Genomic DNA, 24,672 nt, shown 5'->3' with positions numbered 1-24,672 from the left:
GTAAATTTCTCCTCATTCATTCACTTAACAGCTATGGAGCTGAGTGCTGGGGTGTGTGCTTTTTATTCTCACTGTACTGGGAGTTCCCAGAACAACTCAATTGAAGCTCAGAATGGTTGAATAGGGGAGGCTTGTCCTGGGTCTTGAAGTCAATTTAAATGAGGAAAGAAGGTATAAGGCTGGCCTTCCAATGAGAGGAAGGATATGTCTCAGGAACAAGGCAGTGGAGGTGGGGGTAGGGGAGAAGACGGGTACATATTGGAAGGCTAGAGGGGAAAATGGTGGGCAAGATTCCAGGTGTAATGGATAATCTGGTTGGGGCTGGGTTTTTTGGGTTTTGTTTTTGTTTTTTTCACCTGTCTAGAATTCATCCCCTTTCTGATAACAGCACCCACTTTTCTTTTGGGGAGTCACTCTTCTGCCACTGTCAACCCTCAGCTCATTAGTGTAGCTAACCCCCAACCCCTGTTTAAAGGTGGTCACATGACTGAAACTGACCAATCGAAACACCCCATCCCTCTGGCTAGTGATTGGCTCACGGGTGGGTTCATGACTAGATCAGGCCAATCAGGATCAGTGGGACCCAAGTCCGTTTGTTGGGACTGTCTGGAAAAAGAAAATCTTTTTCCATTGGGTTTGAAGCTAATAGGGTGAAGCCTGTCTTGCCATCGTGAGTGGAGTGGCTGGGTGAGAATAAAGCTAACACAGTAAAGAGTAGATGAAGAGAAATGGAGAAGTATTGACAGAGTCCTATGGACAAAACCGGAGCTCCTCCGTTCAGTTGGGCTTAAAGCCCATAACTCCTTTGGATTAATAAACTTTAAGCTTTTTGCTTAAGTCAGTTTCAGTTAACTTTCTATCTTTTGCAACTGAAAGTTCTAATACACTTTGCAGCCTAAGGTAACTGGAAAATTATCGAGCTTAGTGCCAGGACTTTGCTCTGCAACTAACCACCTGTGTTCTCCTGCACAGCCCTTCATCTCTCCAGGACTCAACTCCTCTCTAAAATGGAGGAAATAATATGGGTCTTTTGGGTTGTTGGAAGAAGTAAATGACACTGCTTTGTGAACTGAAGGTAAACAAAAATGTAGAGGATTCTTATGAAACCACAGGGATAATTTTAGGAAGAAGATTCCAGAAGGGCTTAAAAGGATGACAAGCTTAAAGGTAAACTTGGATGCTGCAGGCATCAGGGGGTGATGTAGGGACAGGTACAAGAAAGAGCATAGGCTTCCCCTTCGATAGATACATGAGACAGAGGATTGTCATTCTAAGAATGGCAGCAAAATGTGATAGTAATCAGCAACTGACACTGGCTTCAGGATCATAGATGACAGGGAGCAGTGGGGACTGTGGCAAATGGGTCAGCACATGTCCCATCTCGAGCAGGCAGCCTCTTCTCACCTCCAGCCAGTCTGCCACCTAGTATATCCAGATTTCTTCAACGGAACCCAAAATTCCAGACAGTCTGAACAAATGGAGTTGAGTCACATTGAGTTTGGCTTCATCTTGAAATTCGTCAGTTTTCTTATGAAGGTTCTTCTATTGGTTTGTTTGTTTAGCACTCTGTGAGTCAAACACAACTTGTCCATTTGTGAAACTTAGTCCTGGAAATGCTGGTTTGCTGTCCCTTGGGTAGGTGCCAAGATGAATCTTCGTTGGAAGAATGAGAGGGTGGCTTGCAGGGAGGTGTCCGTACAAAACCAAGGGATGCACAGAAAGTTTGTGCAGGAGGACCTCCATCTTCCCGTGAAAAGCAGTTCCTTAAACATTCATTCAATCCTCACATCAACCCTGTGAGATAAGGTAGGTTAATTCCATTATGCAAATGGAGAAACTGAGGCTCAGAGAGTGCCTACATGGGAAACTACAAAGGAGACCCTTGACGCTGGACTACCTCCCTGCTGGTGGTACCCCAGTTGAAGCTGACTTTGAAGCTCACTGAGAAGCTCAGACATTGCAAGGAAAACGAACCCTTTGGCTTAAAGGATGTCAGCCTGGCTTTGTTGCCCACTGCATCTCTGGTGCCTTTTAAATCTTGTCTTCAGGTGAATATAGCTACTGGACAGCACTTCTCTGATGATGTGGCAGCCTTGGAGTGCACCACTCAGATCTCACTCAAAAGAGTCTGCTGCGAAGAGCATGGTTGACTGACAGTCTAGTTCCCACCTCTCCGCATTCACCAAGTTCATGCCAAGGCCATACCTCGCCAGGCTGCTCCCAGCCAGATAGAGCATAGTGGGAGCACTAGTGAAGCCCCACTGCTGCCCAACCTGAATTTCTCCTACAGCTGACCGTGGCTGGGGGACTCCCTTTCAGCATGGCCAAAACTTTCTTAGAACTGTGCTGCTGTCCAAGGCCAGTCCTTCCTTCTCCCTCTCCTTGCAAGGTATCAGGCCATCGTCACAGTCTGAACAGTCTCCTGCTTACCCTCACTTTCTTCTCCTTTGTCCTCCATAGGCATAAATAAAGAAATCCTCAGTAAATCTCTTGCAAGTCTGTGCCTGTCTTGGCATCTGCTTCTCAGAGGATCTGAACTAACACTGATGACTTCCATTTTGTGAAATGAGCTAATAAGTTCTACAACCATCCAAACCCATAGTCATCTGTTGTCAAGGAAACAGGTTTTCAAACTGTAATGGTTAGGCCCACAGGCTTTGGACGCAGAATGACCAGGATGTGAGCCCTACTTGCCAGTAGTACGACCTTAGGGAAGTTGTATTACCTGCCCTGAGCCTCTGCTTCCTCATCTGTTGAAAAAATGATTCTCAACTAGAATCAATTTTGTCCACCATGGACATTTAGCAATCTCTGGATATTTTTTGGTTGTCAAAACTGAAGGAACTGGAGGGAGAGTTATTGCTACTGATGCCTAGTGGGTAGAGGCCAGAGATATTGCTAAATATCCTACAGTGCACAGAGCAGCACCTCCTACCTACCAACACACACACACGCACATGCATACACACGTGCACATGCACACGCACACGCACACACAGAGCAAAGAATGATCCAACCCAAAATGTCCGTAGTGCTGAGGTTGAAGAAACCCTGTGTAAGATGGAGACAGCAATGGTAGCTAACTCCAAAAGCTGCTGTTAGGGTCCAGTGGGATCACTCGTTCAATAGCTGTCATTTCTACTCCCCCACCCCCTTGTAAACTCCACAACGGCTGGAACCAGATGATTCTAGATCAACATGAGGTATCACCAATGACTTGAAAATGGAAGGTGCTAAGTAAATTGTTATGAACTGAAATATGTATCAGATGAGTGCAGATCAACAAATGGTTAACTATTACTGTTATTGTTATTGTTATTATTATTACTATTACTTATTATCATCAAGACTGTCTTTCCAGACCCTGCTCTGTGCATGGGGTATAATTGGTCCTCAATATTTGTTGAATGAAAGAATGAATAAATGAATGAGAAATGGAGGGGTATTTACTCATTAGCCACTAATTTACGTGGTTTGGAGAGATATTGGAAACTCTTGGGAAACAAGCCCAGTTTTGGGGGTTTTTTTTTGCAAAGAGGAATTTTGTTCGTGAAAGAAATGACTTGAAAGGATTGAGACCTCAGCCAAGCCAGACTCGGGGGCCTGACTCAAAGTCATGTAGAGTTTAGGACGCACATCTTGCTCGGCTTAGGCAAAAAAGGAAAACGGGCCAGGTTTTGTGCGAACTCGCTGTGAAACAAGAGCTGTTTTCAGGGCCCAGGAATACGCTCTGTCCCATGTTTAATTTCTTCCATCTGTCTGGTATCTGACCTCTGCTGCCCTCTAAGCCATTGCCACACATTGTCTGCGCATGTTCCCATATAAGGTGATCTCTCTCTCTCTTTCTCTTCCTCTCTTCCCCTCTCCCTCTCTTTCTCAGGGTTGGACCGCAGCGGCACTTCCTCCACCCTGCTCTCCCTCTCTCGGCCTTCTCTGGCAGGCTCTGCTGTGAGGACCGATGGCTGGAGAGCGGGAAGGGGCAGGGGGCTGCCAAAGAATGTGGCAGGTTTATTTTTGCTCGGGCTGCATTCTTTGCCAGGCCTGCGGGCCCCAGCCACTTGGGGATGTCACATGCCGATAAGACAGTGGGGGTGACTGAGACCTGTGGCTCAAATCTGCAACACCCCAGGTGTGAGCCGTCGTCACGGAGTGGGGGGGGCTGGGGGTGGGGGTAGGCAGGGACTCTGAGGTCATGGGACTCGCCTCTTCCCACTGCCCAGTGCCTGATTCCCAGAAAGAAGCTTGAGCCTTCAAGGAAGCAGTTGCAGGAATTAAGATCTGTAACCACTTAGGCCCATCTCTGCACAAGACCCAACATCTGTGGCAGAGTGGAGAAGGATTATCAGGGTGAATTATTAGCTGTATGACCTTGGGCAAATTGCCTAACCTCTCAGTTTCCTTATCTGTCAAAACTGTATCAACAAATCTACTCAATACCTTTGTAGTATCACAGTGTAATGATTATTGTCGTTTGTGGTAGTGATTATTGTCTGTTTTGTTCCCTGTGGTTACACTAGCACACAGTAGGAACTCAAATATGTGTTGAACAAATTAAATGAGATAACGAACGCTTTTAAGTATTCAGCACCCCATAAATGATAGCTGTTACTGCCCATCCAACAACAGCAGATTTTTATTAAGCACCTGCTAAGTGCCAGGCCCTGATAGGTGCTGGGGATACAGCAGTGAACAAGGTAGACAAGGTCCCTGCCCCAAGAGAGCTTATGTTCTGAGGAGGGAGATACATGATAAAGGTAATTCAGTTCTGAGCGTAATAAGTGCTATGGAAGAAATTTAAAAAGGGATGTGGAAGGAATGTTTTTCAAACCTTTTGACTGTGACTCATGGTAAGAAATATATTTGTTGTGTGACCCAATGAACACACATGTATGTTTACTGAGCTGAAATAAAACTTTCACAAAACAATTTTTGGTAGATGGTCTGCAAAGATGTCTGCCAACAGTTTGGCAAACATCATTCCTGGTATGCACTCCTCTGTCGAGAGGCAGAGTCTGTTTCTCCTTTCCTTGAATCTGGGAGGGTCTTATGACTTGCTCTGACCAATAGAATGCGATGGAAATGACACTGTGCTTGTTCTGGGCCTCAGCTTGAAGAGGCCTGGTGGCTTTCCCTTTTATGCCCTTAGGACCCAGCTGCCACGTAAGGAAGCTCAGGTTAGACCACTGGATGATGAGAGACCACCAGGAGAAAAAGAGAGTCCAAAGAGGGAGAAATGGCAGTGGGCTCTGAGGTCCCTGAAAGGAGGGAAGCCATCTTGGATGTTCCAGCCCCAGACAGGCTCCTGGCTGCATTCAGTCACACGGCGACCCCAGCAGGTGCCAGGTGGAGCAGAACTGCCAGCTGAGCCCACCTCACCCATAGCCTTGTAGGCAGAAAGGTGCTGTTTTTAAGCCAAGAAATTTGGAGTGGTTTGTTACGCAGCAAAAGTATTTCTGACACAGAAGTATCTACCTTTATCCTGTGTGATAGTTGCTATTCCATTTCATTTCAGTTTTTTAAAATGTCAGTCAGGACCCACTACACTGATTTCAGTACCCACTAATGGGCCATAATCCACAGTCTGAAACACAGTGATGGAGAATGGCTGGTAGCTGGATTACTTTAAGTCAAGGGGTCAGGAAAGGCCTCCCTGAGAAACTAACGTCTGAGCTGTGACCTGAGTGAGGAGGAGCCAGGCTGGTGAAGGCCTGGGTAAAGAACAACCAGGCAGGAGAAACAGCAGTGCAAAGGTCTTGAGGCTGGGGCAGGTTCGGTGTGTCTGAGCAACTGAAAGGAAAACAGTGGTCAGGGAGCAGAGAGAGAAGGGAAGCCTAGAAGGAAATCGGGCCTTATGCCGTGCAGCACCTGGGACTTCAGCTGTAGGGAGCAAACACAGCCTGGAAGACTTGGGGTGACCTCCCAATGCCCTGACTGCCCATCATTTTTTTTTAAACTGAGGTGAGATTTACATAACATAAAATAAACCGTTTTAAAGGGGAAATTCAGTGCCATTTGGTGCATTCACAATATTGTGCAACCCCCACCTCTGTCTATTTCTAGATTTCCATCACCCCCAAAGGAAATCCTGTACCCATGAAGCAGTTGCTCCACATTCTTTCCTCCCCCTCAGCCCCTGGCAATCGCCAGCCTGCATTCTGCCTCTATGGATTTGCCTTTTTCTAGATACTTCATATAAATGGAATCATACAATATGTGGCCTTTTTTTGGGTCTGGCTTCTTTCACTGAAAGTGTTTTCAAGATTCATCCCTGTTGTAACATGTCTCTGAACTTCATTTGTTTTTACACCTGAGTAATATTCTGCTGTATGTTTATACCACAAATTGTTTAGCCATCCATCCGTTTGATTCTATAATTCCATCTATAGCACTCTTATAGACCTTGATTTGACGTCATCAGCCCAGGAGGGAGGAAAGATCTTGGCATCATGTTGAAGGAGAAGACTGTTTTGTGCCCTGCTGCTCCTGGCCTTTTCTTGTCCCCTCCCATCAACCTTTTCCTGCATGATTCTGAGCTTCCTGATGGCCCAAAATGCAGATCCACTGCTGGTTACCCTTAAATACTCCCCCTGAATTCTATAAATACACCAGCACTCAGCTGGGAAAAAAAGAACTTGAAAGGCATCTGAAATGAAAATACACTTTTTTCCCATCACTGGCCAAGTGTTTTCTCTCCATCTTCCCCTTCTTTGATTCCAGAGTAAGCGTTTAGATTTCAGACTATTAGCCCTACCTGGGGAAGAAAAGAGTTTCCTTGGCAAAGCCCTTGTAGGCAGAGAAAGCCAGACAGTGTGTTAACATTGGCCCTCCCACACAGAAAATCCCTTTGCCTCACACAGAAAATTGCTTTGCCTCAGTGGCTTGATTTATGATCCTTCTTCCAGATTGCTGAGCCATTTAGAGCCAGTTTAGGGGTTGGTGAAAATGGCTTTGGGATCAGGCAGACCTGTGTTTGAATCTTGGCTCAGCCAGCTGCCAGCTATGAGACCTTGGGCCCTCTATTAACTCTCCAGGCCTCAATTGCCTTAATCATGAAATGGAAAAAACAATACTGCCCTTGCAAACCTGTCATGAAGATTAAAATGAGATGATGTGGGCGTGGGCAGTGTGCCAAAATGAAATTAGGCCTAACTCTGTGCGATGCCTGGAACTTCAGCTGGAGAACCAGGGCAGCTTGCAGATGTGGGAGTGGTTCAGCTGACCATACAAGATCTTTCTCAAAAAAAAAAAAAAAATCTGTCCATCATTTTTATTGTATAATTCAATTTATAATTCATTCCTTCTGTCCCTCCAGATCCCCACTTTGCCATTTTCTCCCTGGAAAGCCAGTGTGCACTAGTGATTTCAAGGGATACCTGCCCCTCTGGTTCCCTGTTGGGTTTAGCTAACAGGAGGCCAGGCAGGAGATCAGAGGGTGGGAGGAGAGTGAGGTCAAGACTGGTTGCATCTAAAGGCTCCTGTTGGGCAACCTTCTCTATTACAGCTTCTGTGTCGGGCTTCTGGGGCCTGTTCCCTTCTCTGGCTGCTTCAGGTTAGGCTGCAATGACTGCCTTTGTTTTCTGGACCCTTGTTGGTTTCCATAAAGCTGACCCACACCTTTAGAAATAGTCGTTTTTTAAGCTCTCCTCAGTTGCCCAGAGTGTGCCTTCTTTATCCTGCCAGGAAGCTGACTGATACAGAGATTACCCATTTCAGTTTGCAACTCAGATTTGCTAGAGGAAGTGTATTATAATCAACTGAATTCCAGCTCTGAAGCCCCATCCTGTCATTCCTGGGCATCTCTTCCCTACACATATCCTGGAGGTTGCCAAGTCCTTTTGCCCTTCTGCAGTGACAAAGCTTCAGAGAATCACTTGCAATCTCCTGTCAGTGGCCCATCCCTGTGACTGCTTGGTCACCCACCCATCATCCCAGGCTGTCTGGTCCTTTTAGGTCCAGTGGCACTGATGCTTTGTGTCAGGCCTGAGACAAGGAAAGCTTGGACCACACTGGAAGCCACTGGACTCATGGTGTGGCCTCCTGGGGGTTATTTCCACCTTCTCAGGAGCCACCCCAGATTTATCAACATGTGATCCTTTCCCAATCTTCTTAGCATCTCTCTTGTATCTTCTTACTCTGGAAGGAACTTTTCTCTCCAGTCCTCTTTTGATGACAGCCAGTATAAACTCCCTCAAAGACTTTAGACCTTTACAAAAGACAGAAGTAGAGCTTCTGATTTCAGCCTGAAAAACTCAAGGTGATGCAGATTGTTTAAGAGGAGGGGAAGCAGAAGGAGTACACACATAGTTGATATTTTAATAAATTCTGACACATACATGAAGTATTTAACAAAGTTCCTGACATGCAGTAAGCCCTCAGTAAGTGATGCCATAATTATTATTTGAGCCCAGTAAGAGTGTTAGATGCATTCTATACTTCAACCCATACTTACAACCAAGGAGCTAATATGAATTGCATATTATTTTGGCTCCTCTACACTGCCCATGAATCTCACAAAACCCATTTTAAAAAACCATTTGACAAAAATGTGCCAGGCAGGCATTTAATAAGAGCTCTGGAATCTCATCCATTCAGTTTAATGTTTCACATATTATTTACCTTCTAACCTTTTAGGAAAGCACATTCTGCTACTCACAAGATTAAATTGCCAGAGCAGAGACAATTTAGGATATCTGCAAAACTCAATTCAAGTTTCCATTTAAGTTTAATTTCTTTCATCTCCAAGTAACCTAGATGGCAAAGGCATTAGATGACAATTAATGGATGACGGAATAACCCACTTCCGAATTTGTTCCTGTGTCTGGGTCATTTTTCCCAGTTTTAAAAGAATGAGATAAAGTGGGCAGTGTGCAGAGTAGCCCCAGATGGGATAGCATCTTGAAAACTGGCATTCGCTGAATACTCGTGCAGAATCCAGAAATATCTCATGGTCAGGATGAAAGGTCTAAATTTAATACCAAAAACAGAAAATTGGCTTGAATTCCCTGTACTCTGCACAGAAAAGTTCTTGTTTGAAAGCTCTGAAATGAGAAGAGGCTGGAGAAATTAAGTGCATGGCATCGTCAGATTTTTGTGGGGACCCGGAGGGTCTGCTGTTATCCCAAGACCCCATTTGGCCCATCGGGGAAGTCTGCATTGAAAAAAGATAATTTGTTTGAAGGAAATAAGGGAGAAGTTTCACACTGATACACATACTTCCCGCAATATAAGTACAATCTCATTTCTTCCTCTTCTGGTTTTGCTTACCCAGCTTTTAAGATTTAACCACCTCCTTACCTGACCACCTGAACAGGACTGTTGTTCTTGTTTGCATAGTATCTCTACTTCTGGTAACAGAATCCAGCCCTTCCTTTTGAGGAACCATCCTTACCCAGTCTATTGCTATGTCCATCAGAGTCATAACAATTGATTCAGGAATGGTCTGACACACTTTGGACCAATGAGAGTTGCCCAGGGAATTTGCTGGAACTATTAAGCAAAGAGTCTACTTTTATTGAGTTTGCTAGGCTAGAAGAATGGAAGCCTCTTGTTACTAACAGCCCACTCAGGAAAGTGGAGTTGAGAGACAAAGAGATGGAGGGAGAAAGTCAAGATGACATCATTGAGCTCCTAGATCAAGCCATACCTGAAGGTAGTACTATACTTGGAATTCACAGTTGCATGAAATGATGACCAATCTCTATATTTTTATCTAGTACTAAACTGAGTCTTGAAAAAACACTTGACCGAGAGTTAGAGGTTCACAACTGTGAATGGTCCTTGCCGTATCTACAAGGTTAAATAAGGGAGCTAGAAGGGGCAGCTTCCACTTTCTTTCTCATGTCCTCCACACTTCTCCCCACCCTCTCCTCCACTGGAGATTGGTGAACATTTAAAGGATAATACCACATAACAGCATTTTCTTCTGAAAGGGCTTTGGCTTAGAAGCAAATTGGGGATTTTAATGCTTTGGTAGCAAAGGATGAGTAGTTTTCAACAACAGTCTGTTGTTACAACCAAAAACTGCTAAAGAATCTACATCTTTGGTCCTGTTGTCTGCAATCAGAGGACCCAAGAGGCCAAAATTAACAAGACCGGAAAGGAAAAGACAAATCCAAGAGGACCAGCCCTCCATTTACCCATGCCCCTGATGTACATACCCTGCTCACAGGACTTAGTCAATGGAAATGCTTTATCCATAAGAGTGGAGGTCTGTACGTGAGTTTTCATAGCAGCACCATTCATTGTAGTCAAAAAGTAAAAAAAAAAAATACCAACTGTCCATCAACAGGTAAATGGATGATCAAAAATCCATACAATGAAATATTATTCTGCCGTAAAACGGAATGAAGTACTAATATCTGCTACCACATGGATGAACCTTGAAAACATTACACTAAGTGAAAGAAGCCAGATGCTAAGAGCCACATATTTTATGATTCCATTTATATCAAATGTCCAGAAAAGGCAAATCCATAGAAAAGAAAAGCAGATAGTGGTTGCCAGGAGCTGAGAAGTGGTAGGGTTTTTTTTTTTTTTTTTATTGCAAACCAGGAGATGATGGCTAAAGGGAATGGGGTGTTTTGAGGTGGGGAATGAAAATGTTCTGGGGTTAGATAGCGGTGATGGTTGCGCAACTTTGTGAATATGCTAAGAGCAACTGAGTTGTGTACTTTAAGTGGGTGAATTGTATGTATGTGGATTGTATCTTAATAAGCTATTAAAAAAGTCACGGTAGGAGTGGGAGTCTTTCAGAAAGTCTGTCTCCTGTGACTGAGACTTCTCTTCACCTATTAAAAGCGTCAACCATAGTTCAGCCAAGAGGCATCTTTAGGGTTTACAAGGAAGCATCTAAGGAGAAAAAAAGTCTTCATGTGGGTGGCATCACTTGGGATGTAATCAGCAATGCCTTCACTGTGGTAAAATTGTTGCTAAAGAGTTCTTCCTGGACTCCTCAATGAATCTTTTTATCTTAAATGAATTAAGGGGTGGTAGCAAGTCTTCCTTTGGCCTGTGTGTGGGCCTGATAGATAGGCAGGGACCCAAGATGTGCAGGCCTCTCTAGGTCTCTCTGTTTTGCTTCAGGTTGGAATATGCTTCTCAGTATATGGATCCCAGGAAGCATGCTGACGGGCTTCAGATTCTTTCCTTTGTTTCAGAGCAATCACATTAAGCATAAAATTAACTCAAGTTTGAGTGCAAAGAGTAGATTCCGTTGCTTACTTGAATTTACACAGGATTGAATTCTTATAACTTAAATGTGTGGTGTTTCCATAACAGCAGCAACAGGCAGAGGAGGAACTAAAAACTGCTAGAAAAGCCACCCTTATCTTTGTAGAGCCTGCATTTGTAGACTATCGAAGAAGCATATCTAACCATCTGATTTTTTTAAAAGAAGGGGAAAAAAGGGCAAATGTCCTTAGCTCTTCTAATGTCAGGCATTGTTCTGATCGCTTTCCTTGTATCAACTCACTCAATCCTCATATCAGCCCTTTTAGAAAGATATTATTATTATAGATAGCCACATTTCAGAGATGAGGAAATGAAATAGGCGAGGCCACACAACAGCGATCCAAGATTCAAATCCTGGCAGCCAGGGGAATCTTGTAACACATCCAACAGGATCGATCAATTATTTCATCCCTTGTATGCATCTTTCATTGTTACTCCGAGCCTTACTTAAGTTATTTAACTTTTCAACGTTTTAAATGTTGCCTCTTCCAACTAGTTTTAAGCTGCTATGAACTGGGACCCGTCTTAGTTTCTCTCCAAGTGCCCTGCAGCCAGCAGTGTACCCATCTTGGAACATCCTGCTCCCTCTGCCCAAATAACTCTCCCCTTTTCTGTTTGGCTAATTTTTACTGACTTTTGAACACCACCCTGTCTGATGGAACCTCTCCTTAGAGTACGGTCCCTACAGCTCCAAATAAAGTTGGGACCCTACATCTGGGTTCTGCCATCATTGAGTCCTTTTATTATAGTATTTATCATAGTTGTATTAGTGTTGCCTGTTCAACTGTCTCTCTTCCCGAACTAGACTGTGAGCTCCAGGGGGACAGAGGCCTGGTAATTCCACACCCACCACTGCATCCCCCCAGCCAGCACAGAGGAGGGCATACAGGAGATACCTAATTCGGAATTTGTTTTGTTTTGCTTTCTTTTGTAAATCTGATGCTAAATCTTTAGTTGGTTTCTTTCAAGATGTTTGACCAGGCAACTAAGTTTTCAGGGTGTAAGGAATTTCGTTTTATTCCTTCTCATTTCTTCATTGCCAGCTGACATCACCACATACAGCGGTCTCCAGTCTAATAGGTGCTGTTCAAAATACCATTCACCAACTAAGGTCTCCTCCTACAGCCAGTTGGTGCAATCCTGGGGTTCTGTCTGCTGTGGTAGTCTTCCTGGCCTCCTCTGTGACCTGGGCATGAAGATTTCCTCCCACCTACCTCATGGAAGGCTCCATGAAGATGTAAGTAGGACCTTACTCATTTCTGCAGGTGCCTAAAAATAGGCTCTCAGAAGCCAAAAGGAGCTTAGGCCATTTACTTTTTTTTTTTTTAATTCTTTTAGGCTCTCAGCATATTAAAAAATTTTGGATGAAAAATAATTAATTCCCACTACAGGCTGTGTGGCCTAATAACATGACAAAGAAGCTGAAATCTATGATGAATGTGTCTTCTTTTCATCCCACCAGAGACTACAATTGTTCCTACGTATAACCTAATTTGGAGATAGTTATGTCAAAAACCTAAATTTGAAGCTCAGGCCAAATGCTTCCTCAACCCAAATCCCAACGGCCCTGCCTCAAACAAAGAAGTCATTACCGATTTTTGGTGAATGAAGGAATGAAGGAAGGAGGGAAGGAAGAAAAGAAAGGAGGAAGGAAAGAAAAGACACATTTAACATGGTTAAATAACGGGTTAATAATGAAGAGAGGATTTTGTTAACTGCCAACTGCAGGACGTTTGGGAAAGTTTATTGCCACGGTAACAACCCCCCAATCCCTAGGCTGTCTGCAGCGGCTCAGAACGTGTAAACCCAGTTTGCACGTGGGCTCCGCACGCTCAGCACCACATCTCCTGAGCCCCTACCTCCCGAGCGCGCGCCCGCCCGCACCGGAGCCCCGCGGCAACTCGCCGACCCTCCCCACCGGAAGTGACGTGTCCACGGCCTAGCAACCGTTGCCAAGGAGCTCGTCTCTAGGAACCCATTAGAGCCCGGATGCCTCCTGGGGGGAAAGTGGTTTCGTGAGGAGAATTTGAGGTAACCTCGCTAACCCGCGTTCGGAAACTCCCCCGAACCCCGAAATAGGAGCGAGCGAGCTCCCCTCCTCTTTCCCTTCTCAGCACCACACCTCGCAAGTGAAGGGGTCGCAGCAAAGCCCCCACATTGGGGGTCAGCCCCTGTGGGGCCTCGAGGTGATCCAGGGCGCTCCCTGGCAGGATGAACCGTCATGGGGCCCAGAGCAGCACCCGCGAGGTTCCTGGGTCGTATGTGGTCCCCTTCCCCGAGCCTCGGGGGCAGAGGGGTGAGGACACTATTTTGGGGAGTCTTAGGAGGCTGCGGGTCCAGCGCTCTTGCGACTCTGGGACCAGGGCAATATCGTTTCTGTCCCGAGTTGTGCCAGATAAACGCCTGTCCTGGTTTTAATTCTTCCCCCCACCCCCTCAGGTTCTTATGTGGGTGAGTGCTTGTGAATTAGTGTGGCAGCTTTCCGCTAGAAGAGGGAAGAGTAATTGCTTTTGCTAATTTTAGAACCCAGAGCCCACTGGGCATAGACAACCTACCTGTTCAGTACGTCTTTGTCCTTAGCGGGTGACCATCTGAAAGCTGGTGGGCAACTAGGTGGGAAACGCAGTTAGTTTCTTTTCCTGGTAACATTTTACTCGTTTATCCAAGTGTTTTGTTTTTTGGAAAAGGAAAAAAGAATATATATTTGTGTGTATATGTTATGTTTTATATATGTAATTTCTACATATATAACGCCTAAATGATTTTTAAAATTTTTAAAATATGTCACTTCATTTTTTATTTTTTGGGGGGGAGGTAATTAATTTTACTTATTGAAGAGGTACTGGGGATTGAACCCAGGACCCCGTGCATGCCAAGCAAGCACTCCACTACTTGAGCTATGCCCCTCCACCTAAAAATTAAATATATCATGTGTGAAGGTTGTGACATGGACTTTTATATAAAATACTTTCAACAGTGGAAAAATTGCTTCTCCAATGTGGATTTTTATTTAATTTATGCAAAGGTTTTGCTTTTACAGCTTGAAGGAAACTTCACATTAAACTGCATTGGTTATCTTTTCTACCATCTTCTGGCTTATTTTTCAGCAATAATAATCATTTACTCATAATATTATCATAATTATAGGGAAATGATAATACTTATACATTTTGATGTTTTCTAAATATCCAGCTCCACCCACTGAATGTAAAAAAATCTATTTCAGAGCAAGGTTCATGCAGCTCCAACTAATATCTTACATAAAATGGCATCTCTTCATTCATGATTCAAAACTATTAGGGATCACTGAAGTATTTTTTTTCTTTCTTTCTTTCTGTAGCAGTTCATTTTTTAATTCATTTTTAAAAAATTGCTGGTTTAAAAAATTGCTTGCTTGCAACTTTCTACCACTTATTCCCATACTAAACATGCAAGAAACATTAGGAGTCTTGGTTAAGCTGTTTCAACAATTAGTCAGATAATCAATGTTTTTAAAAATTTATGATCTTTCTCACTGCCACCCTGTTTAGGCTTATGTTTTTTTCTGACCTTGGGCCTGTGAACAAATTCATTAAGTCTAACAGAAGAAGCCACTGTTTTAGATGCAGTGGGTATACAGAGAGAGAATTAGGCAGATATGTCCTCATGGAATTTACAGTTTAATAGAGAAGAGAAACTGTACAGTAGTAACTAGTACAAAATAGAAAAGTAACTCCAGGAGAGCAGTACTGATAAAGTGGTCAACTTGGAGGGCAGGTGCTGCTATTCTGATGCAGAACGTGGAGGGCAGCGATTTCCTGGAGGAACTTGCATTTGGAGGGCAGGGCTTGAAAGAAAGGTAGGATTTAACCTCTGGAGGGTGGGGCGGCGGGGGAAGGAGAATAGTCCTATAGTCCTAGGCAGAGAAAACGGTATTAACTGAAGGCAGAGGAGGAGAAACTATTTAGGGAGCAGTGATTATTTTAGCTGAAGTTTGAAAGGGTGAAAGGTAACAATTTGGAAATAAAATCAGGAAAGGTGAAATTGAGCTAGATCTTAAAAGAGTCTCAAAATCCAGGACTTTGGACTTTATTTTGTAGGCAGTCAGAAGCCTACAAATGATTTGGAATGTGAGAGGCAGAGACCCAAACTATTGAAGGCAAAGGAGATGAAGGCCTGAGTTACTAGAGTCAGTGCCTACAAGGCCAAGCCAATAACATCAGTGAGTAAAGAGTAGCAGGGGAGGAAAACAAAACACACCCGAAAAGCACATACCCAGACTGAAGCTTGCAGCCTCTTCCCAGTTTCATTCGGCTGTGGCCTTATACCAACTGGACCCAGGGTTGCCAGATCTGATTTTCAAGAGAAATTGGAAATTTGGATTAATGTGGACTGCTAATAAAGAAAAAAATTAGAAGCATGTCTACAGGCTAACAAGTTTTTATCCTTGAGTAGAAGTTGTGGAGCTGAATGGGAGAAATGTTAGTGTAGGTGGGATTTATTATTCATTTGTCTATGTTAATTTGATGTTAATTCATGTGATTGTTATTACACCAGATGCATATATAAAAACACACAGCATTAAGTGTTAACAGTATTTATAATAAAGTCTGCATACTCTAATTTCTTTCAACAAAATAATCCTTTCCACAGCAGTTTGCATGCCATGTAGAATTATACTTTCTATGCCTACTTCTTATGAACTTAATACTGATTTTTTGTTTACTGTATTTTGTTAACACAGAACTTTGTTACCAACAAATTGGATTTTTTTTCCTGTATTTTTATTCTTTAGTTTAAATTATAAGGCCTAATTATGAGTGATCAAATCAAATTCATCGTGGACAATCTCAATAAGGAGCCTTTTAGGAAGAACTATAATTTAATCACATTTGATTCCCTGGAGCCAATGCAACTATTACAAGTTCTCAATGATGTTCTGGCTGAGATTGACCCAAAGGTAAGAATTTTCTCTTTCTCTGTGATGAAAAGGGCAGCAAGAAAGTCCGTTTCTGCCACTAAATATCTGTGAGTATTGGGCAAATTACTTAACCTCTCTGGGCCTAATTTTTCATGCCTGTAAAATGATAGTACTTTTAAGTTTTCTCTACTACCTCAAAAATAAATTATCTACTTGTACCTTATTTAGAAATTATTTGTCTGCTTCCAAACATAAATAGATTTGGTCCTGGAATGAAAGTGCTTGTACAAAAGGTTTTATTGTATTGCAAGTTAGCTCATGTCTCTCATACACCGGCCTTTTCCACTGGAGGCTTTTTTAAACTTGACCTTCATAATATGAATCCTGATTTGACTTGTGTGTACCCTCACTTGGAATCTAGGGCCTCCATACTTGATCTGTTTTTATGAAGAGACCCCATTGTGACTATTATGCTCTAGCAGAACTATTTTGTCAGTGGGATTAAATATTGTTCTTTGTTAGATATACAATAACAACTTTTTTTTTTCAATTTCTTTATTTGTTAGCAAGTTGTGGATATCCGAGAGGAGATGCCAGAGCAGACAGCCAAACGGATGTTGAGCCTTCTTGGTATCCTTAAATACAAACCTCCAGGAAATGCCACGGACATGTAAGAATCTGATCAAGTGATGCTTTCTTAGAGCTGTGCTTTAGTAGCCAAACCTTCATAGGCTACAGTCAGTCTTTCTAGGCAATACCTGTTCTCCCCAAGTCAGTGGCCTCAAAAACATCGCTGAATTTCAAAATAATCTTGAACTTTTAATGTTATTTTGTCACACAGACGTCTTAAGTGGGTCAGTTCTTTCTCCTAATCAGAAAAGTCAGGCAAATCCACTATTCCATTTTTTCATTTATCTACCATAAAACAATAACTTAAAGCTGCCCAGTAAATGAAGTGAAGTATTAAGGCTGACCACGCCAGTTAATGGTTCCAAAGCAACCTCCCCATATATTCCAGTGATATATTGTGGGCCTAATTTTATAATTGTTAATGTGCAGACTGACTTTAGAATAGCCTTGGTTTTATTTTTTTTAAAAGGAGTCATGGAAAGTCATCAGGAAATTGTAAATTGGATTTTGAGCAATTGTTAATCTCTTTTCAAGATTTACTTACAAGCCTCTGTGTGTTTATTTTCTTTTTATAGGAGTACCTTTCGTCAGGGCCTGGTGATTGGAAGTAAACCTGTAATTTATCCAGTGCTCCACTGGCTTCTTCAGAGGACTAATGAACTGAAGAAAAGAGCATATTTAGCTCGTTTTTTAATAAAACTTGAGGTACCAAGTGAGTTTCTTCAGGATGAAACTGTGGCTGATACCAATAAACAGGTATATAATATATAAATGGTGTTTTTAAGCTATCTGTAGTGGGTTGCAAGGTGTACATGTTGAAATATATGTTGATCTCTCTTAAGTTTATTTGCTATCCTTATTACCTGTGGCACCAAGGTAAAATAGTTATCAGCTTACGTTCAACTGTAATCATGTATGAAAATATTGACTGCACACAAATACCATTTTGATGATTAAAGTATGTGGTTAGGAAAAAACCCTAAAATTAGGATTTTAAAATTTAATTTATTGTTTAAGAAATGTGGGTAGATAGGATCCTGGACTTGGAACTGCAGAGCACTTTGTTGATCAGTTAGTGACTATTACAATTTGTCATCCAAATCAGAGAGAAAAAGGACTATCAAAATAATTACACCAGACACAACATTGTAAACTGACTATAACTCAATAAAATAAAATTAAAAAAAAAGTTACACCAGAGCAAGAGATGTGAACTGACACTACCCCAGTTAAATTGGGACATGTGAGCACCTTTAAAGATTGTGTGTAGGCAAAGAAGCCAGGCTTGTGCTCTCAAAAGAAGGTCCCAAGCAGGCAGAAGGTAGAGAAAGGACCAGGAATTTGAAATTTCAGTGCTCTTTCCTCACCAGAGTTTTGGGGTGATACTGGGTTCTTGCCTTAAGGTCTTAAAGCTCTTGACTGCTCAGGATTCTGGCTGGGCTCACTCCTAGTCCTGGGATTTCAAAGCATTGCCCATCAAAGATTATGGAAGGAGAGGATTCAGGCTTAAGGTTTGAAAGGACTTTGGTTTAGAAGGGAAAAAAAAAACCTCTGTTTAGCACTTTGTGTTTTTGTTCCATAGTGGGTATGTGGACTTATTTGTGCCCGTATGTTGTGAACAGTTTGTCAGTCTCTCTCCCCAATGGATTGTGAGGTCTATGAAGACAGGTATCATGTTTTATCCATCTTTGTTTTTCTCCAGGGTTTTGTAGGGTTGCTTCTATATGGTATGTGCCCAAAATTTTTCATTGAAACAAAATGATCAACTGAATGTTGAATTTTCATCCATATATTATGTTATTTTGCGTAGCCATGGTGGTCACTCAAAAGAGTCAGTATTGATGTCTTAAGACATTTCTAGGGTTGAAAGGTTTATGCAAATAATTATGTCAAACTTTACATTAGAAGCCATGAGAAAAGTACAGCAGAATGAGACCACTACAGCCCTTACTTTGAAGACTTTACATTATGTGAGAAATAGAGAAGTGAAAACATGAAGTATTTTCTCTTCCCTGCCATCCCCCATCAATAAATTGGATAAAAACTAATTCCTCTGGAGGAAGTTTATTAATAGTTTTTTCTAAATATGCCCAGCTAATTATTAATGGAGAATTAATAATAATAAAGACATGTTTGTTCTTGAAGCATCTTTTGAGTTGTGTATATAAAATAACTTACACAGTTAGCCAGTCATTTAGCAGAGAGCCTGATTAAAAATGCACATTGTCTTTCTGAATGAAGAGTTTTAGAATGATTGATTTACAGATTTGCAGGATATTATCAGTGAAGAAAAAATGTTATTAATTTCCTGTCATTATCCACCAAAAATACTATTTAAAAAATTTTTGCATAAGAGTTGAGATTTTTTTCATTCATTCAGCTATTTTTTATTGAAAACTTATATCAGTTATGCACTATTCTAGGCCCCAGGGATACAGAAGTCTACATGAGTAATATGATCTTTGTCCTCCTGGCTCTCACTGTCTAAAGGAGGGAGGCAGACAAGTAACTAGCAATTATAATTTTATACGGTATTTACTCTTATATCATGATACTCTGATATAGGATAGATACAGGGCTAGAGAAGGCTCTTTGAGGATAGTGAGGTCTATGCTTAGACCTGGAGGATGAATAAGAGATACCCAGCCTGGGGGGGGTCATAGGTATTCTCAGAGGAATAGGGTGTGGAAATCAAAGATGGGAGTATGGACTATTCCAGGGATTGAAAGAATACCAACATGGCTAGAGTACAGAATGTGAGTTAGGAAAGTAACCAGAGAAGTCTTTAGTGACTGGATAATATACACCTACTTTTTTGTGTCCTATATAAATGTTTAAGGATGTATTTTAATGCTATTCTATAATGATTTAAGTAATCACTGTAGGTTAATAGATAACTTTATTAAGAAAAGCCTACTAAAAATAATAAAAATAAAAAATAGAAAAAAGAAAAGCCTACTGAATCTAGTCATTATCATTTTTTCAACTTGTTCTTTTAGTATGAAGAGTTGATGGAAGCCTTTAAAACTTTGCATAAAGAATGTGAACAGCTCAAGACATCTGGATTTTCTACAGCAGAAATACGAAGGGTAAAGGAAAAAAAAGCATCATAATTTTTCTGGATTTGAATAATATTAGATTTAGCAATTTTATTTTTAGTTAATTCAGTATGAGTCTTAAGACTATATGGAAACTAGTGATAGCAAATGGCAGATTTTCTCTTGTAGGGCATTTGCTTGTTCTTTACTGAAGAAATTAATGAGGCCAGGGTGAATTCATAATGGATTCTTATGCACTATGTAGACCATTACCATGGATTAAAAGTAATTTAATTTTGGGTCTTTATCTAACATATATACATTGGATATATGTTATAGAAAATAGAGAAAAGAACAAAGAAGGAAAAAAAAATCATGATAGCACATACTTGGAAAAATTACTGGAAGACTTTTAAAATAATGTTAACAAAGGACTAGAAATATACTGCCAGCAATCTACCCTGCCAATTCCATCCTGAAATCTGATATTAGATATGTATTTCTGTATCTATGCAGCTGTGACCAAAAAACTTATCTTCAAAGAAATTTCAGAAAAAATTTCAAAAAAAAAAAAAAAAAAAGAACAAAGAAGGAAAAAAATCCAATTGTTAGCACTTTGTTGTACTATATCCTTTCAGGTTTTGTGTGTGTATGTGTGTGTGTATTTGGGATCACGCTGTATCCATAATTATTTGTATCTTATTATTTTTTAATCATTACATTGTGAATATATTCCCATGGTTATCTTTCTACAATATGATTTTTAATGACTAAATAATACTCCATGGTACAGATAGTTTAACCATTTTTAGTGTTTTGTTTTCATTTCTTGCTGTTATAGATAACGCTCTGATTATCTTCTACATAAATTTACTTTGGGATATCTGTGATTGTTTCCTTAGAATAAATTTCTAGAATTGGAATTCTTATTAAAGCATATGAGAACTTTTAGGACTTTTGATGCATGTTACTTAATGTTCTCCAAAAATATCTTTATATTCTCACCAGGCATATAAGTTCTTTCTCTAAAGACTTGCTAATTCTCACTTTCATAGATTTTGTACTTTTAGAAATAAAAACTTTATCTTCTCATTTAATCAGGACTTCTAATGTTAGTTGCTTCCTCAGGGAGGCCTTCCCAGATTCTTCAGATAGATTAGTTCCCCCAATTCTTTTTGTTTTGTAACATTGATTACAATTATGATTATTTTAATGTCTGTTTTCCCAACTATATTCAGACCCTATGAGGGCAAGGACCATGTCTGTGTATCTTGTTCACCACTATATCCCTAGTGCCTATCACAGTGCCCTGCATATGGTAGGTTCTCAGTAAGAGTTTGTTGAATATACTAGATGTGAAAGATGAACTCACATCTAATGCAAGAGAAAGACCCATGAGTAGATACTTATAAAAAAGTATGGAATAAGAGATAGATGTTCATCTCCTGTTCCTCTATTATGTCATGTGAGTGAACTGAAATGATAAAATAACCTAGATTCTGTAATTTTAATTTTGTTAATTATTACCAAATTATTTTTAACATATTCTTTGTAAGGAAATATGATTAAGCTAAAAGTAGAAAATAGTTCATTCATAACTCCATGCTCTAGCAATAACTACTACTTATATTTTAGTGAATACATTTAAACCTTTTTCTTGGTATTGTATTATAAATAAATGTTATAGCCTGCTTCTTTCAAGTAATGTCATATCATGACTTTTTATCATGTCAGTCATCATTTTTCTGCATAATTTTTAGTGACTTTCATTGTGTTGTGACATAATTTACTTAATAATCTTCAAACAATTGGGTCATTTCCAATTTTTAGATATAAATAGCACCTAAGACAATCCTTATAGAGTCCCAGAGGTGAAGTTACTGGGCCAGAAAGTATGCACATTTATTTTAAGACTTGATATTGTTCTTCAATACAATGCCACCAGTAGGGAGTAACAGTGTCTATTTCCCCAAACTGTATCAATACTGACTACCATGTATATTTTTCATTTTAGTATTACTGTGAGACTTAGCTTATTAGGTTTTGGGGTTTGGTAAGGACTTTTTTTTTGTTGTTTTTACTGGGAATATTGTGGAGCTGATTAAAAGAAAGGTGGTTTGTTTGAAGTCTTTATTTATAGAAAGGAATTTGGTTAATTGACAAAAGCCAGACACAAATTTATGTCCTGAAAACACCATAGTCTTAAAAACAATTTTGATGGAAAATTGGCAGAATATATAGTTTGATATTTAACAGAGCAAATGGGATGTCAGCAGCTGTTGTTCATGTTTTTAGACCTGCACACTTTCCATTGTAGAAAATTTTTGGAAAATCTCGTGCCTATAATGAAATCAGAATACGAATGTGCCAATTGGTAGCTTTACCTTGCTACTTTATAACCTGTTTTAGTTGCTTTTCTAGATGAACACCAAGATGCCAAATAAAGAACTCTGGTTGGGGGACAGAAATGCCCTTTATCTAAAAGGGGATCTTGGTTGCTTAATGCTCTAGTTGTAAGTGAAGAAAATGGAAGATGCATAATCATATAAAAACCTTATTTGAATTCTACAGATGAAGAATACTTTTCCTTATAATGTCTTCTTGACTATTTTTTAGGATATCAGTGCGATGGAGGAAGAAAAGGATCAGCTCATTAAGAGAGTTGAACGTTTGAAGAAAAGGGTAAGGCAAGAGCTAGCACTGTAAGACTTTGGCCCCAAGTCCTAAGGACTTGCAAAGATTTAGGAATGCAAATAAAGATTAAACAAGGCATGAGTGTACATCTAAGGATGGACTCAAATAACATTGATGGGAAGGGAATCTCCCTGGGCAGTAGCCCAGAACTTTTAAGGACCTGGAGTCTGGAACTTTCGTGTCATCTCTAGGGAATACTATTTACCAAAAGGAAATGATAAGTGGAAGTCTGAGTTTTGTTACCTCCTAATGTCTGTCTTAAACCTGACAGTAACATGTACTACTTATTCCCATACTGTAGGTGGAAACAGTTCAGAATCATCAACGGATGCTTAAAATAGCAAGACAACTTAGAGTTGAGAAAGAGAGAGAAGAATTTCTTGCCCAACAGAAACAGGAACAAAAGAATCAGGTATCCACATAAAAGTTTATATTCTCATGATCATTCAAATGTAAAGATTTTTAGAATCCTGGAAGCTCCTGTTTCCCTTTGTTAACATGATAGAATACTCTTTTAAGGTATTTTGTGCCACCAACAGCAGAAACAATACCATCTTTGGGGTTCTGTATCCTCTGTATGTATCTATACACTATCTTTTGGTCTACGCTTAACTCATGTTGTTCCAACATTGCAGAATATTCATTGTAATGTTAAGCAGTAAGATTAACTGTGAATAAAGCTTCTAGAATCTCTAAAGGGTATCCTGAGATTCTGGGGCTATGAGAGCATTCATTTTATTCCACTGATCACAGTATTCTTTATTCTTTTGTGAAAAGACACAAAATCACACACAGTCCATGTTTTTATACTTTGCCTTCAAGAAAAAATAATTTGTCTAGGAAGTGCTTCTTTTATTTTATTAAAAATCTATCTTAAAACTGAGTAGACTTGTACATTAAAAATACATATCAAATCAGCTTCACTTCCTACGAAACGGGTAGTTTAGGTGTTTGACTCTTTTGGAACTTGACTTGGCATCAGAATAGTTACACTGCAGCAGTGAGCTGCCTTGCCCACGCCCTGAATGGTTTACTTAGCATCAGCTTCTGATTCTGAGACGTGATTTCAGAGAATGCTAGCATTCCTTAGAATTGAGAAAACTGTGTTTTAACAAGAAAAGCCTGGTGCATGTATTTCTTTAACAGGTATTTTTCTTTGATCATCTAATTCAACAAATAAAGAAAAATTTCTAAAAGCTTTTTTTTTTTAAGTGTTACATGAAAAGATATTGAGAGAACCAGTTAAATTTTTGGTTTAGCATAATAATTTCCTTGGTTCTTATTATTTGTTCCTTTTATATCACAAGAATTATGTGGAACTTGTATTTTTCATTGCTTGTCTTTGTGAGTGGTAGGTTTCAAGCAAATAATAGAGTTTTTAAATTGTATTTTAAAGCTATTTCATGCAGTGCAGAGACTACAAAGAATACAAAACCAGCTAAAAAGTATGCGCCATGCAGCAGCAGATGCGAAGCCTGAAAGTAAGTGGAAATTGTCATATGATACAGGTGATCGTGTAATATGATATAGGTGATTGTATCAGTGAGAATATTAGTTTAAATTGATCATCTTCCTTAAAGCAATCAACTATTGGGAATTAATTGTCATCAAGTGATAGCTCAGCATTTTGGGGCATCATTTCCTAGCTAGTAAATGACAGCCCTGATGAAGATACCTGGGGTTCACCTGGTGTTTCTTAATTCCCTTTTAGTGTTTTGTCAGGGTAGTGAAGGTAATGAAAACCACCATGGAGGAAGGCTCTCTGGTGTGTGAATATGTAAGATACTTAGAAAGGATGTTATGTGAAAGATGGATGGAAAAAATAGCACTATTGGTTTTCATGCCAGGCCTATAAAAAAAAAGAATAAATTCCTGGACCCTTAAAACTGAGTGTTTTCTCATATTTTGGGTTCTGCCAGTGACATGGGTATCCCTGTCTTTGTTGTCATATTAGCTTTACATAGAGAATACGTTGTTCTAATATCTCAGATTATACCACCAAACCCACCCTAGTCAGTTTTTAAGTGTTTTTTTTGCTCATCAGAAGGGAGATCTTGCAAACTGAAAGTGCAGTACAAAGTTCTCACTGGTGTTGAAGACGTATTCTAGTATTCTGTGAAATATTATACTCTAAGATATAATACATAGAATGACTGTAATAAAGAAGACAATCAATAAAAA

General features: G+C 40.3%; 1 protein-coding gene across 8 annotated transcripts in view; it reads left to right on the top strand.

The window, feature by feature from the left end:
• Window positions 1-24,672, top strand: part of IFT81 (intraflagellar transport 81) — a 167,663-nt gene that overhangs the window by 84,621 nt on the left and 58,370 nt on the right. For 6 of the 8 annotated variants that reach the window (XM_072953298.1, XM_072953294.1, XM_072953296.1 and 3 more), the window contains 9 exons: window positions 12,355-12,466; window positions 12,568-13,260; window positions 16,004-16,168; window positions 16,696-16,799; window positions 17,335-17,515; window positions 19,759-19,848; window positions 22,414-22,479; window positions 22,793-22,903; window positions 23,888-23,972. In XM_072953298.1, coding sequence (XP_072809399.1) covers window positions 16,025-16,168; window positions 16,696-16,799; window positions 17,335-17,515; window positions 19,759-19,848; window positions 22,414-22,479; window positions 22,793-22,903; window positions 23,888-23,972 — 781 coding nt within the window. In that variant the 5' untranslated portion in view covers window positions 12,355-12,466; window positions 12,568-13,260; window positions 16,004-16,024. Of the gene's footprint in view, window positions 1-12,272; window positions 12,467-12,567; window positions 13,261-15,982; window positions 16,169-16,695; window positions 16,800-17,334; window positions 17,516-19,758; window positions 19,849-22,413; window positions 22,480-22,792; window positions 22,904-23,887; window positions 23,973-24,672 lie in introns of those variants that run through there. The other 2 variants (XM_072953292.1, XM_072953297.1) reach the window with 2 other exon arrangements.

The sequence above is a fragment of the Vicugna pacos genome, chromosome 32, assembly GCF_048564905.1.
Source record: "Vicugna pacos chromosome 32, VicPac4, whole genome shotgun sequence".
Lineage (NCBI taxonomy): Eukaryota > Metazoa > Chordata > Mammalia > Artiodactyla > Camelidae > Vicugna > Vicugna pacos.
The sequence above is the reverse complement of the archived record's forward strand: the minus strand, read 5'-3'. Positions and strand labels throughout refer to the sequence as shown.